Source organism: Malaclemys terrapin, chromosome 8 (genome assembly GCF_027887155.1).
Source record: "Malaclemys terrapin pileata isolate rMalTer1 chromosome 8, rMalTer1.hap1, whole genome shotgun sequence".
In the NCBI taxonomy this organism is placed as follows: Eukaryota; Metazoa; Chordata; order Testudines; family Emydidae; genus Malaclemys; species Malaclemys terrapin.
This window is the reverse complement of record NC_071512.1, coordinates 22,471,829-22,492,197: the sequence shown is the minus strand read 5'-3', so window position 1 is coordinate 22,492,197 and position 20,369 is coordinate 22,471,829. Positions and strand designations below refer to the sequence as shown.

The window sequence follows — 20,369 nt, the reverse complement described above, 5'->3', positions numbered from 1 at the left end:
TGTCTCTATCCCTCTGTAAAATGGGAATACAACTTATCTACCATACCTCATATGTAGGTGTGTAAATTAATGATTGCACAGTGCTTTGAAAGTCTGAAGCACTATTCGTTCTAAGTTGTCATTTATTCCCTTATTTTCAAGAGAACTAAGAATTGCTAAAAATACATTCCCATATCATGTTCTTGCATGTTGGGCTTTTTAACCGGTGAGCTGCTTCCAGAAAGCCCTAGACACATCCAGCAAATGTGTATCTCCTGATGTGCTTGGTACATCAGTTGAGGTGAGCAGCTCCAGGACATTAGAGAGATTCAGCTGCCGATGGGATAAGTGTTAACTTCCCACAACTTCAGAATAAGTCCTAATTCAAAATATTGGTTCCTCACTGACCTCCCCACTGCCTTTGCAGCTGAGCTCCTGGCTGTCCTACAGCGTACTATTCTGCATGTTGTCCATATGCGTTTATTGAAACCTTGCATTCGCTTGCTTTATTGTTCTTTCATGCTTAATGTTACTGTATCAGCAGTGAGCGGTAAAGGCAAGACTCCATTGCGGAAGAGGTGCAATGCCAACCAAGTGGGCCAGGTGAAGCAATTCCATGCTGAGGAGAGCAGCTGTGAGAAAGGCTGTCAAGTGACCAGTGAGCAGATTAAAGCAGATATGAAAGCAGCCAGCGACATGCCTGAAAGGAATAAAATCAAAGATTCGTACCCAGGTTGCGCTAATGCTGCTGGATCGACAGGGACCTCCAACTCTTGCAGTGCTGCTTCTTCAAGCCCTGATTGTGCAAGGACAGCTAATAGCCATTCTGCTGGCACCAGTCCGACAATTGCAGATGAATCCAGGCAGTGTGTCTGCTCCCCTTATAAGAGCGAAGGCTCCAATGAGAGAGACAGTGAGGAGGGTGCCATTTGCTCCAGGTGCTCCTGCTATAGGCAGCAGGAGCCACAAAGGAGGATTAGTGGGTGCTCTGATGGGGAGTGCCCATCCACTAGTGGCGCCTGCACTCGGAATGGACCAAATAGCACTGGGTCAGATTTTTCACTTAGGACGGTGCCAAACTGTGGGTCTCCAGGAGAGGCAAACACCGAAAGAACTAATGGGAGTGTCTGTGGGATTGCTGGTGAGGAGGAGGGCGCTGGCTCACAGCCAGGGAACTATGAAATGGAGTATAATGAAGATTATCCCCGCCGGCCTCTAACAAGAGCCAGAAGCAAACTGTCCCATGTACCTCTGTTGTCTGAATCAGGTATGGCCTACACTTGTATATTTTACTTCAGAGTTACTATTTCATACTAAAGCAGCAACTATTAAATAAAAGAAGCATCCATATTTTAATAACTCAATAATTCTGCATGCTTGTAAATAAAAAGTTTTATTGATTGACAGACGAGCCAGAGAGTTGAAATTACTGATTTATCAGTTTCATAGCTGCTTATGGTCACACACATCTTTCTGTAAGCGTGACCATGATCTCCGTATTCTCTCATATGTTTTCATGTGTGTCATGCATATATGGTAAGGTTGGAACAATGATTGATTTACAATTTTGAAAAACACTTACAACATTTTTGACAACTCATCTTGGTGTTCTGTCTTTATAAGCTATTATTCACTGAAACATAAGAATTGCTCTCCCATTCAAGAATTTCTTCTGTGAAAGAGGAAGCAAGGGTGCTCAACTCTTTGCCAGAGGAAAAAAGTTGATGAAATAATTGTGATAATTTATCAGCCAGTAAGGCAAAAAAAATGTAATTATTACCCAATCTTAGTAGTATACAACTGCATAATGGATCCCACTTCCAATTGCTGAGGCATGAATAAAAGACTTGAAAAATGCATTTCTCATGAAACAGTTTTCACAATATCCAGAATGCTAAAAGAACCCATCTAAAGAGATGGAACAAAGACTAAAATTTGGGATGGAGGGAGGACTGACCCTTGGGGAACACCACTAGTTACCCCTCTCCATTCTGAGAATTTACCATTAATTCCTACCCTTTGTTCCCTGTCTTTTAACCAGTTCTCAATCCATGAAAGGACCTTCCCTTTTATCCCGTGGCAGCTTAATTTACATAAGAGCCTTTGGTGAGGGACCTTGTCAAATGCTTTCTGGAAATCTAAGTACACTATGTGCACTGGATCCCCCTTGTCCACATGTTTGTTGACCTCTTCAAAGAATTCTAATAGATTAGTAAGACACGATTTCCCTTTACAGAAACCATGTTGACTATTGCTCAACAGTTTGTTTTTCTATGTGTCGGACAATTTTATTCTTAACTATTGTTTCGACTAATTTGCCCGGTACAGATGTTAGACTTACCGGTCTGTAACTGCCGGGATCACCTCTAGAGTCCTTTTTAAATATTGGCGTTACATTAGCTAACTTCCAGTCATTGGGTACAGAAGCCGATTTAAAGGACAGGTTACAAACCTTAGTTAACAGTTCCGCAACTTCACATTTGAGTTCTTTCAGAACTCTTGGGTGAATGCCATCTGGTCCCGGTAACTTGTTAATGTTAAATTTATCAATTAATTCCAAAACCTCCTCTCGTGACACTTCAATCCGTGACACTTCAATCCGTGACAGTTCCTCCGATTTGTCACCTACAAAAGCCAGCTCAGGTTTGGGAATCTCTCTAACATCCTCAGCCGTGAAGACGGAAGCAAAGAATCCATTTAGTTTCTCCCCAATGACTTTGTCTTTAAGCGCTCCTTTTGTATATCGATCATCAAGGGGCCCTACTGGTTGTTTAGCAGGCTTCCTGCTTCTGATGTACTTAAAAAACATTTTGTTATTACCTTTGGAGTTTTTGGCTAGCCGTTCTTCAAACTCCTCTTTGGCTTTTCTTATTACGTTCTTGCACTTAATTTGGCAGCGTTTATGCTCCTTTCTATTTGCCTCACTAGGATTTGACTTCCACTTTATAAAGGAAGTCTTTTTATCTCTCACTGCTTCTTTTACATGGTTGTTAAGCCACGGTGGCTCTTTTTTAGTTCTTTTACTGTGTTTCTTAATTTGGGGTATACATTGAAGTTGGGCCTCTATTATGGTGTCTTTAAAAAGCGCCCATGCAGCTTGCAGGGATTTCACTTTAGTCACTGTACCTTTTAACTTCTGTTTAACTAACCCCCTCATTTTTGCATAGTTCCCCCTTTTGAAATTAAATGCCACAGTGTTGGGCTGTTGAGATGTTCTTCCCACCATAGGGATATGTTGAATGCTATTGTATTATGTTCACTAGTTCCATAATACAATAGTGCATAATACAATCCTTGTGCAGCGTTTGCCCACTCTGAAGCATTAGGTGTTGGCTAATGCTGAAGGCAGACTCTGTCTTGATGTACCAGGCTACGTCCTCACTACGGGGGAGGGGAGGGTCGATTTAAGATACGCAAATTCAGCTACGTGAATAGCGTAGCTGAATTCGATGTATTGGAGCCGACTTACCCCACTGTGAGGACGGCGGCAAATCGACCTCCGGGGCTCCCCCCATCGACAGCGCTTACTCCTACCTCCGCTGGTGGAGTAGAAGCATCGATTCGGGGATCGATTGTCACATCCCGACGAGACGCGATAATTCGATCCCCGAGAGATCGATTTCTACCCGCCGATTCAGGCGGGTAGTGTAGACCTGCCCCCAGTCTAATCTGGTGTGGCCTAGTCCCAGATTCATGCTGTGTATGCCTGGATATATACAACAGAGAGGCTCCATCTCTCTAGCCATTATAGTCTATTTCCCTCCTCTTCCCCCATGCTGGAATGTAATATTCATTTACACTCAATGCAAAACTTGAAAATGGTTTGTTACAAAACTAAAGAGATTTTCCTGTAATTGGTTTGAATAAATGCATTGAGATTCATGGCTCTTTATTGTTTTGCCTGTGAGTTCCAGAACAAAGTGACGTGGTTTTTGGCTTTTGTAACAAACTTTTATTTATGATAGTGAATCTTCTATAATTGTTTGTCTTGAGTAATTGTTTAACATTATGTCAGACATTCAAGTTTTAACTTTTTCTATTGCTTATATGGTAAAGAGTGAAATAATCATAAAAATAATTACTAATACTGCAGATAAGTTGGCAAAAGGGGAAAAACCTATTGACGTGTATGATACTCTAATTACAGTAAAAAGCATCAAGCAAAACTGGGTTTGTCATTTAATAAGCATTTTATTTGAAGCTTGTCTTAGGTTTAATTTATAGCTAAAGGCAGCATTTTGGAATTACATCCATGGTAAGCCTTTTGAAGAAGAGATCTTTGCCTAGAGCTGTACTGTGCACAATTCAACATACATTTGGGATGTTTTTCTTGTATTACAATAATTGAATGTATCCCTGGTCACATATGCTATATGTCCTGTCATGAAATCACACTGGATGATGGTACATATGTACAATGAATTGCTTATTCCAATTGTAGAATACATTTTGTCATTGTTATATTTCATCTCCCACAACTATGGATCTTCTAGAAGAGGATCCTGAATGCTGCAGGCTCAGTTAAAGTCTGAGTGGCAATTGTAACTCAAACTCCTAGCCTTTGAGTTTGTCTCAGCTGTAACATTATCAAACAATTTTTTGTGTTCAATTTCCTTTTTTGTTTTTTAACGTCAGTAAAACTTTCCTTGACATCGTCTCAGTGTCATAACATCATGTCCACAGACTTGCATTGGTATCACCGTGAGAACTTTGTAACAGTGCCAAGGTGATGTTGTGGAAAAAGTCACCCACGCATCATTTTTGATCAGAGACTCAGCCTGAGGCCCGTTTATTGATTACACACCAACACGTTGGGGGCAGCAGTTATCGGAACTGCTCCCCCGAAGCAAAGCATACAGGAGCTTTTAAAGCTTAAAAACCACAAACCAATTACACACACTTGAGTAATGTCCTTATTTGGAATTAATACAGGTTAAGGGTTAGGGTCTTTTCAGTACTTTCCAGCACCCTTTTGCAGCCTTGCCTTGTATGGATATAATTGAATTAAGGTCTCCTTGGTACTTTCCAACATCTTGCTGCAACTTTGCCTTTTATGGGGTGCTGTTACAAAATGCCCCTCACGGGATACAGTAACACAATGGGGTAGTTACACAATAAGTATGGGGGGGCATGAGTTACATTTATAATTGCTTCACACAAGCGGTTATTATATTTCAAAAGCAATAGGCACATATTGCAAATAGTTTTTGCTTCTGGTGCTTTCTATCACCTCCCCCGGCCCTCCTGTCCCAACTTCTCTCTTTATCACAGCGGTTATGGAACACAACTCTTAGTTTGGTTCGGGCTTTGGGCCTGCTAGCCACCAGGCGGGCCCAGGCCAAGCAAGCAAAGGCCTAGACCATTAGGGCTAGCCTAATTTTCCCCCCACAGTGAATAGAGAGAAAGCATTGTCACAAAAGGGTAACTCACAGGCCATCCTCATTAGCAGGTTATCCAACTTTAGGGGACACTCTCAAGATTAGTCAGTTAAAAATCTGTGCCTCTGTAAATGTTAAATTCATCTCTTCATAGTATCCTGAAAGTATCTTCATTGTTTTTCCTAAATGAAGGAGGCAGTGGAATATTATTAGATTAAAGAAAATCTAACTGACTTTGACCTATAATATTAAAGTGGTGCCTAGGTTCCCCCCCCACCACCACCACCACCTCTGATTTCAGGAGTCATATTAACTATTTGTCCACATTCTGCCACCTTCAGTTCTTATTGGCTTTACTGTTGTAGGCAGGCAGTGAAGTAAAATTTACACATGTCCCGTTCTCCTGAAACGTAGAAACATACAAATTGCCAGAATGGATCAGACCTGGGGTCCATTTAGTCCAGTGTCCTGTCTCAACAGTGGCCAGCACAGACACTGCAGAGAAAGGTACAAGAACCATGGAATAGGCAGATGTGGGATAATCTGCCTTTCCTCCTCCCCATATTAGTTCTCATCCTGATCTAATAGTTAGGTATTGATTTAAACCCTGAAGCATAAGGTATAAGCTCCATTTTGAAATTTGTTAGCTTTAGCAGTTATAACCCTTATAACATTCTTGTCATCCATATAAATGTGCAATTCTTTTTCGAATCTTGCCAAGTTCTTGGCTGCAACAAATACCACAGTTTAATTATGTGTTTTGTGAAAAATGCTTTTATCGGTTTTGAATTTGCTACCCATTAATTTCATGCAGTGTCTCGTTCTTGTGTTTTGAGGCAGACGCTCCTGATCTACCTTCTCTAGACCGTTCATTATGTTATATACTTTTATCATGTTCCGTCGTCTTGGTCTCCTTTTTCAAGTAAACAATCCTGCTTTTCTAGTCATCTTTCTCCAAGCCCTTCTAATTCTGCAATATCCCTTTTTGAGAGGACTCTTGTAAATGTCACTTTCCTGGAGATGTGCAGGCCTGGGAAAACACTAAACTTGAGAGTATCTGGGAACAAAAACTCAAATATTTGGCCTCTTTGGCTTGACAGCATCCCTTTTAAACTTCCCATCCATTTCAAAATATCAAAGGGTATTTCATCCTCAGTGAAATATTAATCTGTTTTACTTAACTATCTCACAGGGATGTTGAAGAACAGAATTAATTCTTTAGAAGGTATTTAATCCTGGGATGGAAGGTGCTATAGAAGTGCCAAGTGATGGTAGGGTCATTTGTTATTACTGTGTCCCTGCAAAACCTTGAATTTTAAATTGCAGAGAGAAACCTGCCAAAGTGTGAGGTCAGTGTTTCCTCTGAAATAGTTGTCACTACTAAAACAGCGTAGGAAGCTGCTGGGCTCCAGACTCTGCGTTGTGTTAGTGTCATCTGCAGCATCAGAGATGTGGCCAGGAAAATGAGGTGGGAGCAAGCTTTCAAATAGTTTGTTGATTTGTACAGTTAGTATTGAAAAGCCTATTAAGGTTCTTTTTATTTTCCAAAAATTTCCAGTTCTGTGTGGGGAGTGGCACATGGTCTAGTTGTTACAGCAGACGACTGGGATGTAGGGTTTTAAACCTGGCTCTGCTGCTGTTTCCCTGTAAGACATCGGACAAGTGATTTCCGCATCCTTGCCTGTGAAATGGGGAATTATATTTACTTTTTTCATTTGAACAGACTTGGACATTACATCTGAAAGTGGTGGTGTTGCAGTCGATGGGTTATGACCCCAGTTGCTAGACTAGAGTGGTCCAGTGACTACACTAGTGGGGCTAGAGCAGATGAGGCTACTGGAGGTCCAATTAGGAAATGCTTCTGCTTTTCTCCTGGCTGTAACTTAGTACAGAGGAAAGACTTTACTTTAATTTTCCCTTTTTGTTTTTTCCAGAAGTGGCCAAGCCGAAGCCTCGACAAACAATGAAGCGGAAAAGGACTGCTGACAAGTCAACAAGCACTAGTGATCCTGTTATTGAGGATGACCATGTTCAGGTGAGGCCTCTTTCGCCATCTGCCACAGGTTCCCAACCAAGAGGCTTTATGAACATATGTCTCACTACGGGCTTGTTTTCACTGTAGGGCTCAGATTATAAATTGAGTTTGGTCCCTATCTCAAGTCCCATCAACACACACATATCCTTAACTCAAGTGCAGTGGTGCTTGTAACTCAAGTTGACTGGCCTGAGATGGAGTATACGCTAAATCTCAAGTTAACACAACTCATCAGCTGCCCACACAACTGCTTTGTAGTGTGGACTCAGGATAGAGTGCTTCTATCCCTCCAGTGTCTTCCCACAGTTCCTCCCATATGCCCAGAAAGGACAGACAAGTTCTCCCACAATTCACTGGGAAAGCATTCATAGAGCAGTTCAGCTTACTGTAGCGTTAAGAACCATGGGATGGTGCTGCCCATGAGTGGGGACAGTGCCAGGGTGGACACAGTAGCTCAAGTGTTATTTTGTAATGTGACTGCTCTTACTCAACCTAGACTAACCTGAAGAATAAATTGAGTGTAGCTAAACTTGTTAATAACTCTGCCACGAAGATGTAGCTTAAGGATACATCTATACTACATGCTTCTTTCAGCAGCATGTAGTGTACATACTCAGCCCCCTTAGCACGGGCATAAATAGCAGGGTAGCCGGTGAGGCACAACTTAGGCAAGTAAAGGCATGCCTGAAGGGTGCAGGTATGTATACAAGTACATACCCTACACGGCTCTCTACGTGCTCAAGCCACACCTCCCCATCTATACTCTATTTTTAGCAGTCTAGTGTCCCACTGCCTCCCCTGAGCTGGAGTCTTTCCCTGCTGCAGAAAAAGACTGCAGCAATGGGGAAAACCTCAGGCAGCTCCCCGCTGCTGGATCCTATCCCCTTAGCAGGGAAAGGCTCTGGCAGTGGGGTTTCTCCATTGCCTCACTCCTGCCAGAGCCTTTTCCTGCTGCAGTGAAAGGTTCCAGCAGTAGGGAGCTGCTGAAGGTTTTCCCTGTTGCATGAATCTCACCTACACGTATAGTTACACATCACAGTATGCAGACATGTACACTACACTCCTCTGACTCTGGTGTGTTGTGTAGACATAGCCTCAATGTGCTTTCTTATTTCCTCTATTTTATAACTAGAGGTTCTGTAAAGGGCATAGAAGTTACTTCTGAGTATGAGAGTTGTTCCTTTCAAAATAGGCTCTGTTTTAAAACAACACTGTTACATTGAAAGTCATTTTTTGTTCATTCTGCAGTTAAAATTAATACATTAGATCACTACAACTGAAAAGTTACCAAAAACCTACTTTCTCTATTTTTTCAGTATGCTTACTTTGTGCATTTGACAGCACTTTGTATGTCATCTGTCTGCCAAACAGATTCTTCCTTGCTATAAAGGTCATTACAAAATTTGCTGGATTTCTTTTTTAAATTCAAGTTGTCTTCCCTTAATTGTATATTGTTAGTGCCCTTCTCCCAGTCCCTGCAGTGTTAAAAGTGACTCTGCTCGTGTCCCTTGAGATATCCGAGTTTACATTTGCTTTTTCTTTAGTTCCCTAACACTAATGTCAGAGGTACCGGACTGCATGAGCTTCAGAGACTAAATGTTCTTCTCACCATCTGAAGTTTTCCTCTTAGAGGCACCTTGACGAAAGGTAGTGTATATGGGAATGTCACACTGTGATTCTCTGTACCATACCTTTCTGTATTTAAACAGAAGAATAAGGCTCCACAACTGTCAGTCCCAAGTCAGCCCAGTATTTAGAATTTGGCTCTAAAGCATAAATAAGTTTTTAGATTGTTTGTGAGAGATAATACAGAGAGATTTTGAGTCGTAGGGAACTTGAGGTATTTTCTGTCAAGTCAATGCTGCTTATAGGAATTGTGTATTGACACTTTATGGGTCTGAAAAATCACTTATTTTTAACTCATTTTGTAACAGTGCTGATCAGCAACACAAGTCCTGCTTTTCCCTTGCCAATCTGTTCTGGCCAGAGGCCATGACCACACTGGACAGTGTCCCAGAATAAATTTTCTCCTAGCATATTTACAACAGAGCTGCTTTTCCCATTTTTGGCACGATTTTTTATTTCTATTGAGACTTAATCCTTTAAATTAATTTTGTATTAATCCTATCCTGTGGATTATTTTTTAAATCTTCACCAGGTGCTGACTTTGAAATCCAAAAACCTTGTTGGAATCACATTGACCAATTGTGGAATAACGGACCTGATCCTGAAAGATTGCCCCAAAATGATGTTCATCCATGGTATGTTATTAATGTCATTGGGACTCATAGCCAAGCCAAGTCTTCCATTCTGGTTTTCCCCAAGAGTTTGCCACCTTTTCTATCCATGCTGAAAATACTAGAGACATTTTAAAATATTCTCTTAGGAACTATCCACCAGCCTTTTGCTTACTCTGTATTCATCAGCAGCTAAGCTACATGTCAGTTTTACTCAGAACAATGAATAGCTGTAGGAAGCATAATGAAACATGTCATGGCTTCTCAGTTTCGGAGTTCCTTATTTCTCTAGCTGTAATAGATTTAATAAAGGTTAACACATAAAACAAACAAACAGTATTAAATAACAATCATAAGGAGAGACCTGTCCAGTAGACAAACTTGGAGTTAATCAGATAACTGAAAGTTGACTAAATGAATTTAGAGTGTTTTGTTTTCCCTGTCACTTCTTCCTAGTTCCATATAGCTCTCCCTGCAGTTATTTATCTTACACAATAGTGTTTCCTTCTTGAAGTGCTGATGAATGAGAAAAATCTGTATTGACTAATGGCACTTTGAGTATATTATGTGCCGCATTCCAGTCTTCTCTGATTAGTTCTCCCTAAATCATCAGGTCAGTTGTTCTGTTTTCTTCAACATCTACAATCAGTAATAGTGTTGTCTTGTCTGAATTGGTGGCTCTTTCACCAGTCTCCTCCATGAAGTCAAATAAAACAGGAACATGTTTAATTGCAGAGATTAGGTTTATCTCACAAGGCTAATCAAAGTGCACATTTTATTTTAACTAATCAGCTAAGTACCGATGATCCGGACATGACAGCAAGGAGGAGAACTATATTATCCCAGTATATAGTGCTTTGCCTTCCTCCATATTACAGGTGGTGATGTGATGCCATGATTAGAGGTAGATCTCTAAAATCAGATTTTTTATTAAGTCTATTAGCTGTGCACACACCCTTCAGTAACTGCCCTTTACATCTATATGACTCATTTGCCTTATGTACCGAACAGTCTGCTTTTGGAGATCCCCTTAGGAAAATTCAAAGGCCTTTTATGTAGTATCTTGTTTGCTGCTGTTTTTATAGTTTTATTCATTTGTAATTTGTAGCTACGAGATGCCGTGTACTAAAGCATTTAAAAGTAGAGAATGCACCGATTGTCAATCGATTTGACTATGCCCAGTGCAAGAAATTAAACATGGATCAGGTACTAGATCAGATACTGAGGATGCCACCAGAGAGAAACCGGATCATTTACCTTCGTCCAATGCAGCAGGTAGTTTTCATTTAACCAAGACAAACTTTGAAGCTGTGTTCTTATTCTTTCATCTGTGTTTGCTTTATTATTTCTACTTACTGCAAGATAAAGAAGTGTGAGCATTACAGGAAACTCATTCTCCTAAGACCATACCACCAGCAGCTGCTTTCCTTTTTAATGCTTTCATTGCAGGATTTGAACGTCACTGCTAAGCATTAACTAGTGAATTTGTTACTGTCAAGTACTGTCTCCAACGCTAAGTTCATTGCATTAGAAGGCTATACGTCAACTAAGTAAGGTGCTGAATTAATGCTGTACTAGTAACTAGAGGTTACATAATATACTGCAAAAACAACTACTCTTTATATACACCTCTATCCCAATATAACACGAATTCGGATATAACGCGGTAAAGCAGTGCTCCGGGGGGCGGGGTTGCACACTCCGGCAGATCAAAGCAAGTTCGATATAACGCGGTTTCACCTATAACGCAGTAAGATTTTTTGGGTCCTGAGGACAGCGTTATATCGGGGTAGAGGTGTAGTCGCATAGTCGTTTTCCTTTATGACTGGAAGTATGCCACAGGCCCTGTGTGTCTGGAATAGTTCGGTGACTATTCTGCCCTCTCAAGTTCAACACCTCTACTTAGCATTTATATACTGTTTTACATCATCAAAGCAGACTTGAACTAATCAATCTACCAATATTGCAAGGTAGTTAAAATAGTAGTATAACCTGTGTTTACATGTGAGGGAACCAGACCCAGAGAAGTTAAATGTCTTGCCCAAGGTCACAAAGTGAATAAATAGCAAAGCTAAGACTAGAACTCAGAACTAGGTCTTTGATTAGTTGATGTGACCACGCTGCTTGCTTAGCAGGAGCACTCTGAATGTCAAATAATGTTCCCTCTTCTCCGTGGTGTCGGAATAGTGGAACATTGGTTGGTACAGAAGACTATATTCTGAAAAACTAGATCACTGTTTGCAATCCAGTTCTTGGTCGCAGTGTGGTGCATGATAACACGGTGTATAAAAAAACAAAAAAAACTTACACCAGGGCCACTTTCTGTAGGAATGAAGGCATCTTTGGCCACTGTGTTAATTAAACTAGTAACATGCAATTACTAAATCAGACAGTTTTACTGATTTATTCCCTACAAATCCTGCAGTGCGGCATAAGGTGCATTGGCAAAGCTGTGCTATGAAAGTTGTATAGTGGGTCTTCCCACTATATTTTAACTCTTTGCTAACATTCATATTTTTTCTCCTTATACTTTGCTTCCCCCTAAAGTGGGAAGTATTGATCAGATATATGCTGCTGTCTCTAAAATCACTTCTTCTCCTTTCTCTTGGTTGTAAGTCCCTGTCTGACTTTTTCCACAGGTCGACACATTGACTCTAGAGCAAAAGATATTTAGCGGTCCTTACCCATACCACATTTGCATAATTCATGAGTTCAGCAATCCTCCTAATGTCCGCAACAAGGTGCGCATTCGCAGCTGGATGGACACAATAGCAAACATTAACCAGTGAGTATCCATCTCTCAGTGCTGAGCCTATGGACTCAGTATATTATATTGGCCAGATAAAGGGGTACCCTAACATGTGGGATCGCTAATGGGTAAATGATGGGATGAGGAGAATTCAAATAATATTTAATAGTTCCTGCACTGGGTTGTTTTACATATGTAAAATAGTACAGTATTCTGTATCCATCTCTAATGGTACACTAACACAACTATAAACTGTACTGTTTTGCATCTTTGCTTTAGAATGCTGTAGCATTCTCTTTAAGGGAGGCCAGGGGAATTTCTTCTAAACTTGTCTCTCTCATTGTTAAGTTCATTTTTTTAAAAAAGAGAGACAGACAGACGCACGCAGACTGACTCTAGTAGATGGAGCTTTAGTTTTTTGGGGCAATAGAAATAATGTGCAAGGTTTCCAGCAACAGGAAATTATATGTAGCAGCACCTGTCCACCATTTCAGACCAGGTTTCCTTTCTTCTTACATTTCCTTGGCAAGATTAAAGAGAGAGAATTTATTTAGTTCTGAAGCACAGTCCCCTACAAACAGGAGGCATCACAAACAGTTGTTTTACATGCAGCAGACATAGAGGTGATCTTTTATCTAACCCCGTGTCACATGTAGTTCCACTCAGGAGCCAAGTGTGTATCTTACCAGTGTGTTTCTATAGGTTCAGCACTATTAAATCAGAGGTCATGTTGTTTCAGGGTTTCCAGTGTGATTCCTGTCCCTTTTTGTAACATTTCCCATTACTGCCACCTGTATTTTCTTCCTTCCTGTCTCCAGAGAGCTTATTAAATATGAGTTCTTCCCTGAAGCCACACGAACTGACGAAGACTTGAAGAAATACACCAAGTACCCTTGGGGGCGGGATATTTATACTCTAGAAGGTGAGTATAACGGAGGATTGGAGGCTAATCTGTTGCAAAAGCAAATTATTTTGTTTCCTCAAGAAGTTGCTGGGGAGAGGAAAAATAGCTGGGGTAAATATGCCTTCTGACTGAATACTGGAGGTCACCTGCACACCATGAATTGAGACTGGCCCTTGTCTTGCTGCCCTCAAGCACTGCAGCAGTTGATGTGGAATTAAAAACTTAGTTGGGAAGTGTTTGAGATGATGGTGTGGAAATGAATAATAACTATCTCAGGAGATGACAGAGTCCTGGCTTGGACAGGTGTTGAATGGAGCATTCCTGGGCTGAGGAAGTTCTTTGCCTGTACCAGCATGGTATGCCTGCCTAATAAAACTGGATTCTTCCTGGTGAGATGAGAAGCACTGGCATTAAAAGGACAACAGTATTTCCCCCAACAGATCTCACTATTTCCCTGTCTGTTTCTTTTAGGCATTGTGGATGGAGCCCCTTACTCTATGATTACAGATTTCCCTTGGCTGAGGTCGCTCCGAACAGCAGAGCCAAACAGCTATGCCAGATATGATTTTGAGGATGATGAGAGAAGTGAGTAATTGCTGCCTTAACATGTGGCTTGGATTCAGGCCATCTCTTTTTAAAAAATAATTTTCTAACTTTGCATGAGGTATTGGGCATGGAGCTGTTTCTGCACCTCAGAGACATGGGGAACCCCTCGCACTAGGTATTTCCAGACAGCCAGTTCTGCCAGTTCTATACCCCCAGTAGGTGTTAAGGGGACAAAGTCTGGCCCTCGGTCTGGAAATGAGTTTATCATCACTTATGGAAAAGAAGGTTAATCCAACCATAATGAAGACCATTTAACAAAATACAGTGACTCATAGATGCATGACTTTACTTTATAACATGGACACATGGGAAAAGATCACCCTGTTTTAGTTGTACGGAATGCATTTTAAGGCATCTATAAAATATGTATAGTTAAATGACTTGGCATTTTTTGACAGCCAGATAATCTGTGGTCTGTCTTCAGCAAGTTCCTGCATTCTCTGGTGCCATATCATTGGCAAAACTGATTCACCTGATAAATCTTAATAGTCTGAATCAAAGTAGATCTGTATTGTTTTTAACTGAACAATGAGAAGACACCTTTTAACATCTGGTTGTACATCTACAAAAAATTCAAAATTGAGGCTGTAACTTCATCCTTAATTTGCCCCTGTTGTCTAGACATTTCAAAATACATGATTTTACACCATGATCTACAACATCTAGGCACATTAGGGTAAGTTGTTAATAAAACCTAGCTTGGATAGCACTTTTCATCAGTAGATCTGAAAGTGCTTTACAAAGGTGGTCAGTATTATTTCCATTTTACTTCTCCAACCCCTCAGAGAAACTGAGGCACAGAAACGGAAAGTGACTTGCCCAAGTAGGCCAGTGGTAGACTTGGATATTGAACCCAGTCTCCTAGGTCCCAGTCCAGTGCTCTAGTCACTAGGCTAGGCCAGAGTTTAACTGCAGTAGCATTTGTGATTGTTTTTCTACTAAACAGGAGTTCCTGTACAAAAGTTCAATCTTAAAACAATTGAGACATTGGGGGTTTTCAGTCAAAAAGAAAAACCTCAGACACAATTTCTTCTTCTTATGCCTGACTAATGGTTCTTAGACTTTCATGCCCAAAGAGACATTTTCTCTGTACATGTTTTACTTTCCAGGAAAAGGTTCTTTACATTCTGACTATTAGTTCTAATACAGAGATTGCTCAATTTGTGATTTTCTTCATTGAAAAGCATTTCATTTTTATTTCATTCTTGCTATACCTTTCATAGCAACTATTTATGCTCCCCGGAGGAAAGGACAGCTATCTGCAGACATCTGCATGGAAACAATAGGCGAGGAGATCTCAGAACTGCGCCAGATGAAAAAAGGTGTTTTTCAGCGGGTGGTGGCGATCTTCATTCATTACTGTGATGTCAATGGCGAACCGGTAGAGGATGATTACATTTGATTGGATCCCCCAGCGAATCTCTGGCCCTTCTTAACTTCCAGTTGGCACTGCCAGCAAAGAAAGCAGATGGATCCATTCCTACTGCCTTAGTACACTAAGGTGTCTTGGAAATTGTGTACTTCGCAGTTGGCCTGACTCAGTTTGGTATAGAATATGTAGTAAATGTATAATGAAATATAAAAATTGTATACTAAGGTTTGTACATAGAGGAAACAAAAATATTCCTAAAGCTGAGACTTTATTTCATATGTTTATACAATTTAATTTAAATTCCATTTTAATGAAGGCGAACCATTGGGACAAGGTGAAAAAGTTTGAATTTCTTAGCCCATACAATTCATAGCAGTAAATTTTTTTTTGTTTGTTACAAACATAACCCCATTTGCTGTGTTCAAAAGAGTCATTGGAGTCTCTCTTAATCTGTGCCTTTTTCTTCTTGAGCATCTAAGAGTCCAGTCCGAGTAAATCTGTTGAACACAGTCTGTGTGTCTTGTGTGCATTTTTGGGAGCTTGGGGAGGAACTAACTCAAAGGGGCTGCAAAGAAGGGCAAAAGCTGAAAGGGAGCAGCCATGTCACTGATCCATAGGAAGTTGTAATTATTCATTTCCTTAAAAAAAAAGCTGTGAACCAAATTTCATGCGTGAGTGATAAATTCCAAAACATTTTCTAGCATTATTTATTTCCTCATTCAATAATGTATGTGGTGCCTCTTGGAATAGGAAAATAAACCTTTATTAAACATTGGGTCCACTTGCTTTAAATATAAAGCTGCATATGAGAGATCTAACTGAAATCTATAACATTCCTGTAATTCCAGAAGGAAAAGGGCCATGTATATGCACAGGGTTCAACTGGCTTGAATTATGGAATCAGAAGCTCCTTTTGAATCACTTTGAACTAATCAGCCCTCTGGCCGCTTCATGCTTGCCCTTCAGCTGCACCTTTTTACAGATGCAGTAAGTTATACTGTTGTGTGCTCCCCTGAACAACCATGGAGACTGTCCTGGTTTTTACTGTACAAACAGAATGCCATCAGTTTTCACTGCACCTACACGTTCCCTCTATGGTTCCAGCAATAAGAGCCAGAATTTTGATTCTGTTGTACACAGTACATGCATTTACTGAAGTAGGGCAGGGTAGGGCTTGAAGTGCATTAGACGTTTGTCAGTCATAGCAGATAGAACTAGAGAAGGTATCTGAACATTTCCTCAGCAGAAACTGCCCCATATACTTATTTTGAAATGCAGCAAAAATATATCTCCTCTTCCAAACAGGAATTATTCTGAACATCTCCTCTGGCATTCAAACAACCCTCAACCCCTTTCCCCCTCCACCCCCCCGAATATCTCCAAACTCCTCACCAGAAGCAAGTTTCCCAGACCTGAAGAAGAGCTCGGTAAGCAGGGAAGCTTGTCTCTCTCTCCAACAGAAGTTTGTCCAGATATTACCTCACCCATCTTGTCACTTATTGGTACATAACATAAGCTAGCCTCTACAGCAGGGGTAGGCAACCTATGGCACATGTGCCAAAGGGGGTACGCGAGCTAATTTTCAGTGGCACTCATACTGCCCAGGTCCTGGCCACCAGTCCGGGGGGCTCTGCATTTTAATTTAATTTTAAATGAAGCTTCTTAAACATTTTGAAAACCTTATTTACTTTACATACAACAATAGTTTAGTTATAGATTATAGACTTATTGAAAGAGACCATCTAAAAATGTTAAGGTATTACTGGCAGGGGAAACCTTAAATCAGAATGACTAAATGAAGACTCGGCACAGCACTTCTGAAAGGTTGCCGACCCCTGCTCTACAGCAATAGTAGGCTAAGAAGTTAATGGAGATCAATTAAGGCCTGATCTACATTTAAAGTTTTATTGGAATGACTGTCAGTACAGGGTGAGATTTTCTGATACAGTTATGCCAGTAAAAGCTTGAGTGTAGATGTGGTTATGCTACTGTGAGGCGCTTTATATTGGTATAGAAGATTTTGCTTCACCAAACTAAATTAAGCATTTTTATACCCATACAACTGTGCCTATGCTAGGGACATTTTGCCATTTTAACTATGCCGGCAAGGTTGAAGTAGTAAAACTTTCCATTGTAGACACACTACTCACACCTGTGTTACCATGTTTGCAAAAATATTTGAGGGATCCCCGCTACCACTTGAAGTGAATATATATGGTCATTGGATATCCACAGGTCTCCAGTTCAACAAGTGGAAGCAGCAAAAGATTTTGATCAATTAATGTTCTCCACAATGGGTGTAAGGAATGCATTCCTGTGCTCTTCCAACAATGAACAGTAAGTATATTTTACACATTATCTGTATCTCTAGTCTGAGCTCGATAAGTTCTAGCTATATCTGAAACCTGTCATAAACTTGGTTTCTGTATTCTGTTAAGCATGTTTAACCAAACATACTCCAGTGAGGTTGAGGCTAGGGTCAGGCAAAACAAAATGATTCAGTATAATCCTTACTGGCTGGGTTACCAGCAGTCTGGGTCATTGGCGCGCACAGTTCAAATTTGGTGAGGGGCAGAGCCAGTGTTTAATAGAATCATTTCTACTGCAATATGGCAATATATTTCTGGAGACTCATTCTAGACAGCCAGACGCCATCTACTATTTTCTGTCAGTTAAATCTTGGCCACCAGAGGAATTATATGTACAGATGCATATACTACTTTGCCCTTATTTAGTCAACTTTTCTTCCTGGCAAACTATTAATGAAGCTTTACAATACTGCAATAGGTAGGTTATACCCATTTTACACATGGATCAGTTGAGGTACCGGGGTGTTTAAATGGCTTGCTCAAACTCTCAGTAATTCAATGCCACAATATAAAATAGAACCCAGGAGTATTAGTATCTTCCTTGTGTTTAGCTATGGACTATAACAGCAGTTCTCAAACTTTAGCAACCTGTGGACCACCGTTTTGATTTAAAAATTTTCATGAATCCCCAAGCCACCTGCTTGGGGATTCAACCCCAGGCCCTTCCCCCACTCCACCCCCACCCCTCCTCTTCCTCACCTCTTTCCACTCCCTCCCCGAGCATGCCCCATCCCTGCTCCTCCCCCTCCCTCCCAGCACCTCCTGTATGCCGCTAAACAGATAATCTCCAGCGTGCAGGAGGCACTGGAAGGGAAGGGGAGGAGTTGATCAGTGGGGCCCACAGACCCCCGGAGTGTCCAAGGACCCCAGTTAGAGAAACAATTGATAATTCTGAATTTCAGCATCTGAAATTGAGCCAAAGGATATTTAGAGTGAGGATATGTTCCTACTTGACACAGGAGTCTCATTGCTTTTGTCATTTAAGACTGCTAGAGAATATAGAGTAGGAAGCAACTGAACAGTGTTCCTGTAAAATACATTAATATAAAATGATTAGTGAGGGTTTTTTCCCATCTCTACATTTTAGGAGAGCAAACCACACTACATAAACATTTGCCAGCAGTTTCTGCTAAAAATGCCCAGCAATGAAATAGTTAATTCACCATTAGGTTTCAGAATCAACCCTGCAACTAGCTGAATGGGAGCAATTTACCTCTCTCAAATCTCCTGTGTGAAGTTGAGTCCTGTCCACCACTCCTTGACTTCAGTGGATTACACCTATGATGAATTAACCCATTCACCATCAAGAGGTTTTCTTGTTAATTGAAATGGCTACAAACTTTTTTCTAATGAAAAGAGATGGAATGTTGTTCAGGGGCTTTGCTGCTTACATGGAGCCCTGGAGACTGAGGGGTAAGATTTGCATTTGTAAAGGTTTCTCTGACACCAGATCAAGTACATTGAGAAGGGACGGATAGTATTATTGGGGAACAGACTCAGTCACAGTGCTCAGCTGATCATATAGTAAGCCAGCCTGCAAAACCTAAGGGCTTGTCTACACCACCTCGTGGGGTCGATCTAAGATATGCAACTTCAGCTACATGAATAGCGTAGCTGAAGTTGACGTACTTAGATCTACTTACCACGGTGTCTTCACTGCGGTAAGTTCACAGCTGACGCTCTCCCGTCAACTCCGCTTGCGCTTCTTGTTCTGGTGGAGTACCGGAGTCAACAGGAGAGCGCTCAGCGGTCGATTTATCGTGTCTATACTAGATGCAATAAATCGACCCCCGCTGGATCGATTGCTGACCACCGATCTGGCGGGTAGTGTAGACAAGCCCTAAGAGAAGCGAAGCCTGTTGTTAAGATGGAAGTTGAACCATTTCCTTTATAAATGTGGTATTTAACCCTTCATTTTTAGGGCTTTAAAGCTGAATTTGCCTAAACTTTTAGTCTACCAGGTGCTTTTTCCCCACCTCAGGATTTCAGCAAAACTTGTCTTGCCATTCATATTTCAGCACTCCAGTGCTCTCACCTTGAACATCTCTGGAGACTGACTGTATATCTGCTCAAATGGTTAAACACGTTCACTCTCCCATGGGCTGGGCAAGTGGTCTGTAACTCATCACTGCTTAGGCAGCTTTAAAAAAATAATCTGATAGTTATATTAAAACCTGTCATAATTCTATCAGGAAAGGGTGCTTCTACATTCCAGATACAGAAGCATTGCACATGAAACTTCCAGGAAGTGCCTGAAATTTCACATCACAAAGCCTCTCCTTGTTCAGCCTCTTATGTTTCCACTACCTCTGGCTGATTGTTAACCACAAATATAAAAATCTATGATCTTGTGTTGCAAAATGGACGCCACCTTCAGGCGTTAGATGTCAAAACACAACCACCAAATGTGCCACTTGCAAGCTACCTTATCAGCTTGACTTATCAGCGACTGAATGGTTAGTGTAACGCAGTGCAGTTGTAGCCATGTCAGTCCCAGGATATTAGAGAGACAAGGTGGATGAGGTAATATCTTTTATTGGACCAACTTCTATTGGTGAGAGACACAAGCTTTTGAGCCCCACACAGCTGAAGAAGAGCTCCTCTATGACCTCACCCACCATCTGTCTCTGGTTAGTGTAATGTCCAATTCAGACACTAGATGTAGCTACTCTATAAAGCTTAGTGATCTATAGACAACTTTAAAACACTCTTCTGCATAGACATTCCAACCTGCCTGTTA

General features: G+C 40.9%; 1 protein-coding gene across 4 annotated transcripts in view; it reads left to right on the top strand.

Moving 5' to 3' along the window:
• The window catches only part of FBXO38 (F-box protein 38), a 35,478-nt gene extending 19,709 nt beyond the window's left edge, over positions 1 to 15,769 (top strand). For 3 of the 4 annotated variants that reach the window (XM_054038106.1, XM_054038107.1, XM_054038109.1), the window contains 8 exons: positions 521 to 1,246; positions 7,292 to 7,392; positions 9,551 to 9,653; positions 10,738 to 10,904; positions 12,269 to 12,414; positions 13,197 to 13,300; positions 13,754 to 13,867; positions 15,112 to 15,769. In XM_054038106.1, the coding sequence (XP_053894081.1) occupies positions 521 to 1,246; positions 7,292 to 7,392; positions 9,551 to 9,653; positions 10,738 to 10,904; positions 12,269 to 12,414; positions 13,197 to 13,300; positions 13,754 to 13,867; positions 15,112 to 15,290 (1,640 nt within the window). In that variant the 3' untranslated portion in view covers positions 15,291 to 15,769. The remainder of the gene's footprint in view (positions 1 to 520; positions 1,247 to 7,291; positions 7,393 to 9,550; positions 9,654 to 10,737; positions 10,905 to 12,268; positions 12,415 to 13,196; positions 13,301 to 13,753; positions 13,868 to 15,111) is intronic. The other variant, XM_054038108.1, reaches the window with a different exon arrangement.
• Positions 15,770 to 20,369: the final 4,600 nt, after the last annotated feature.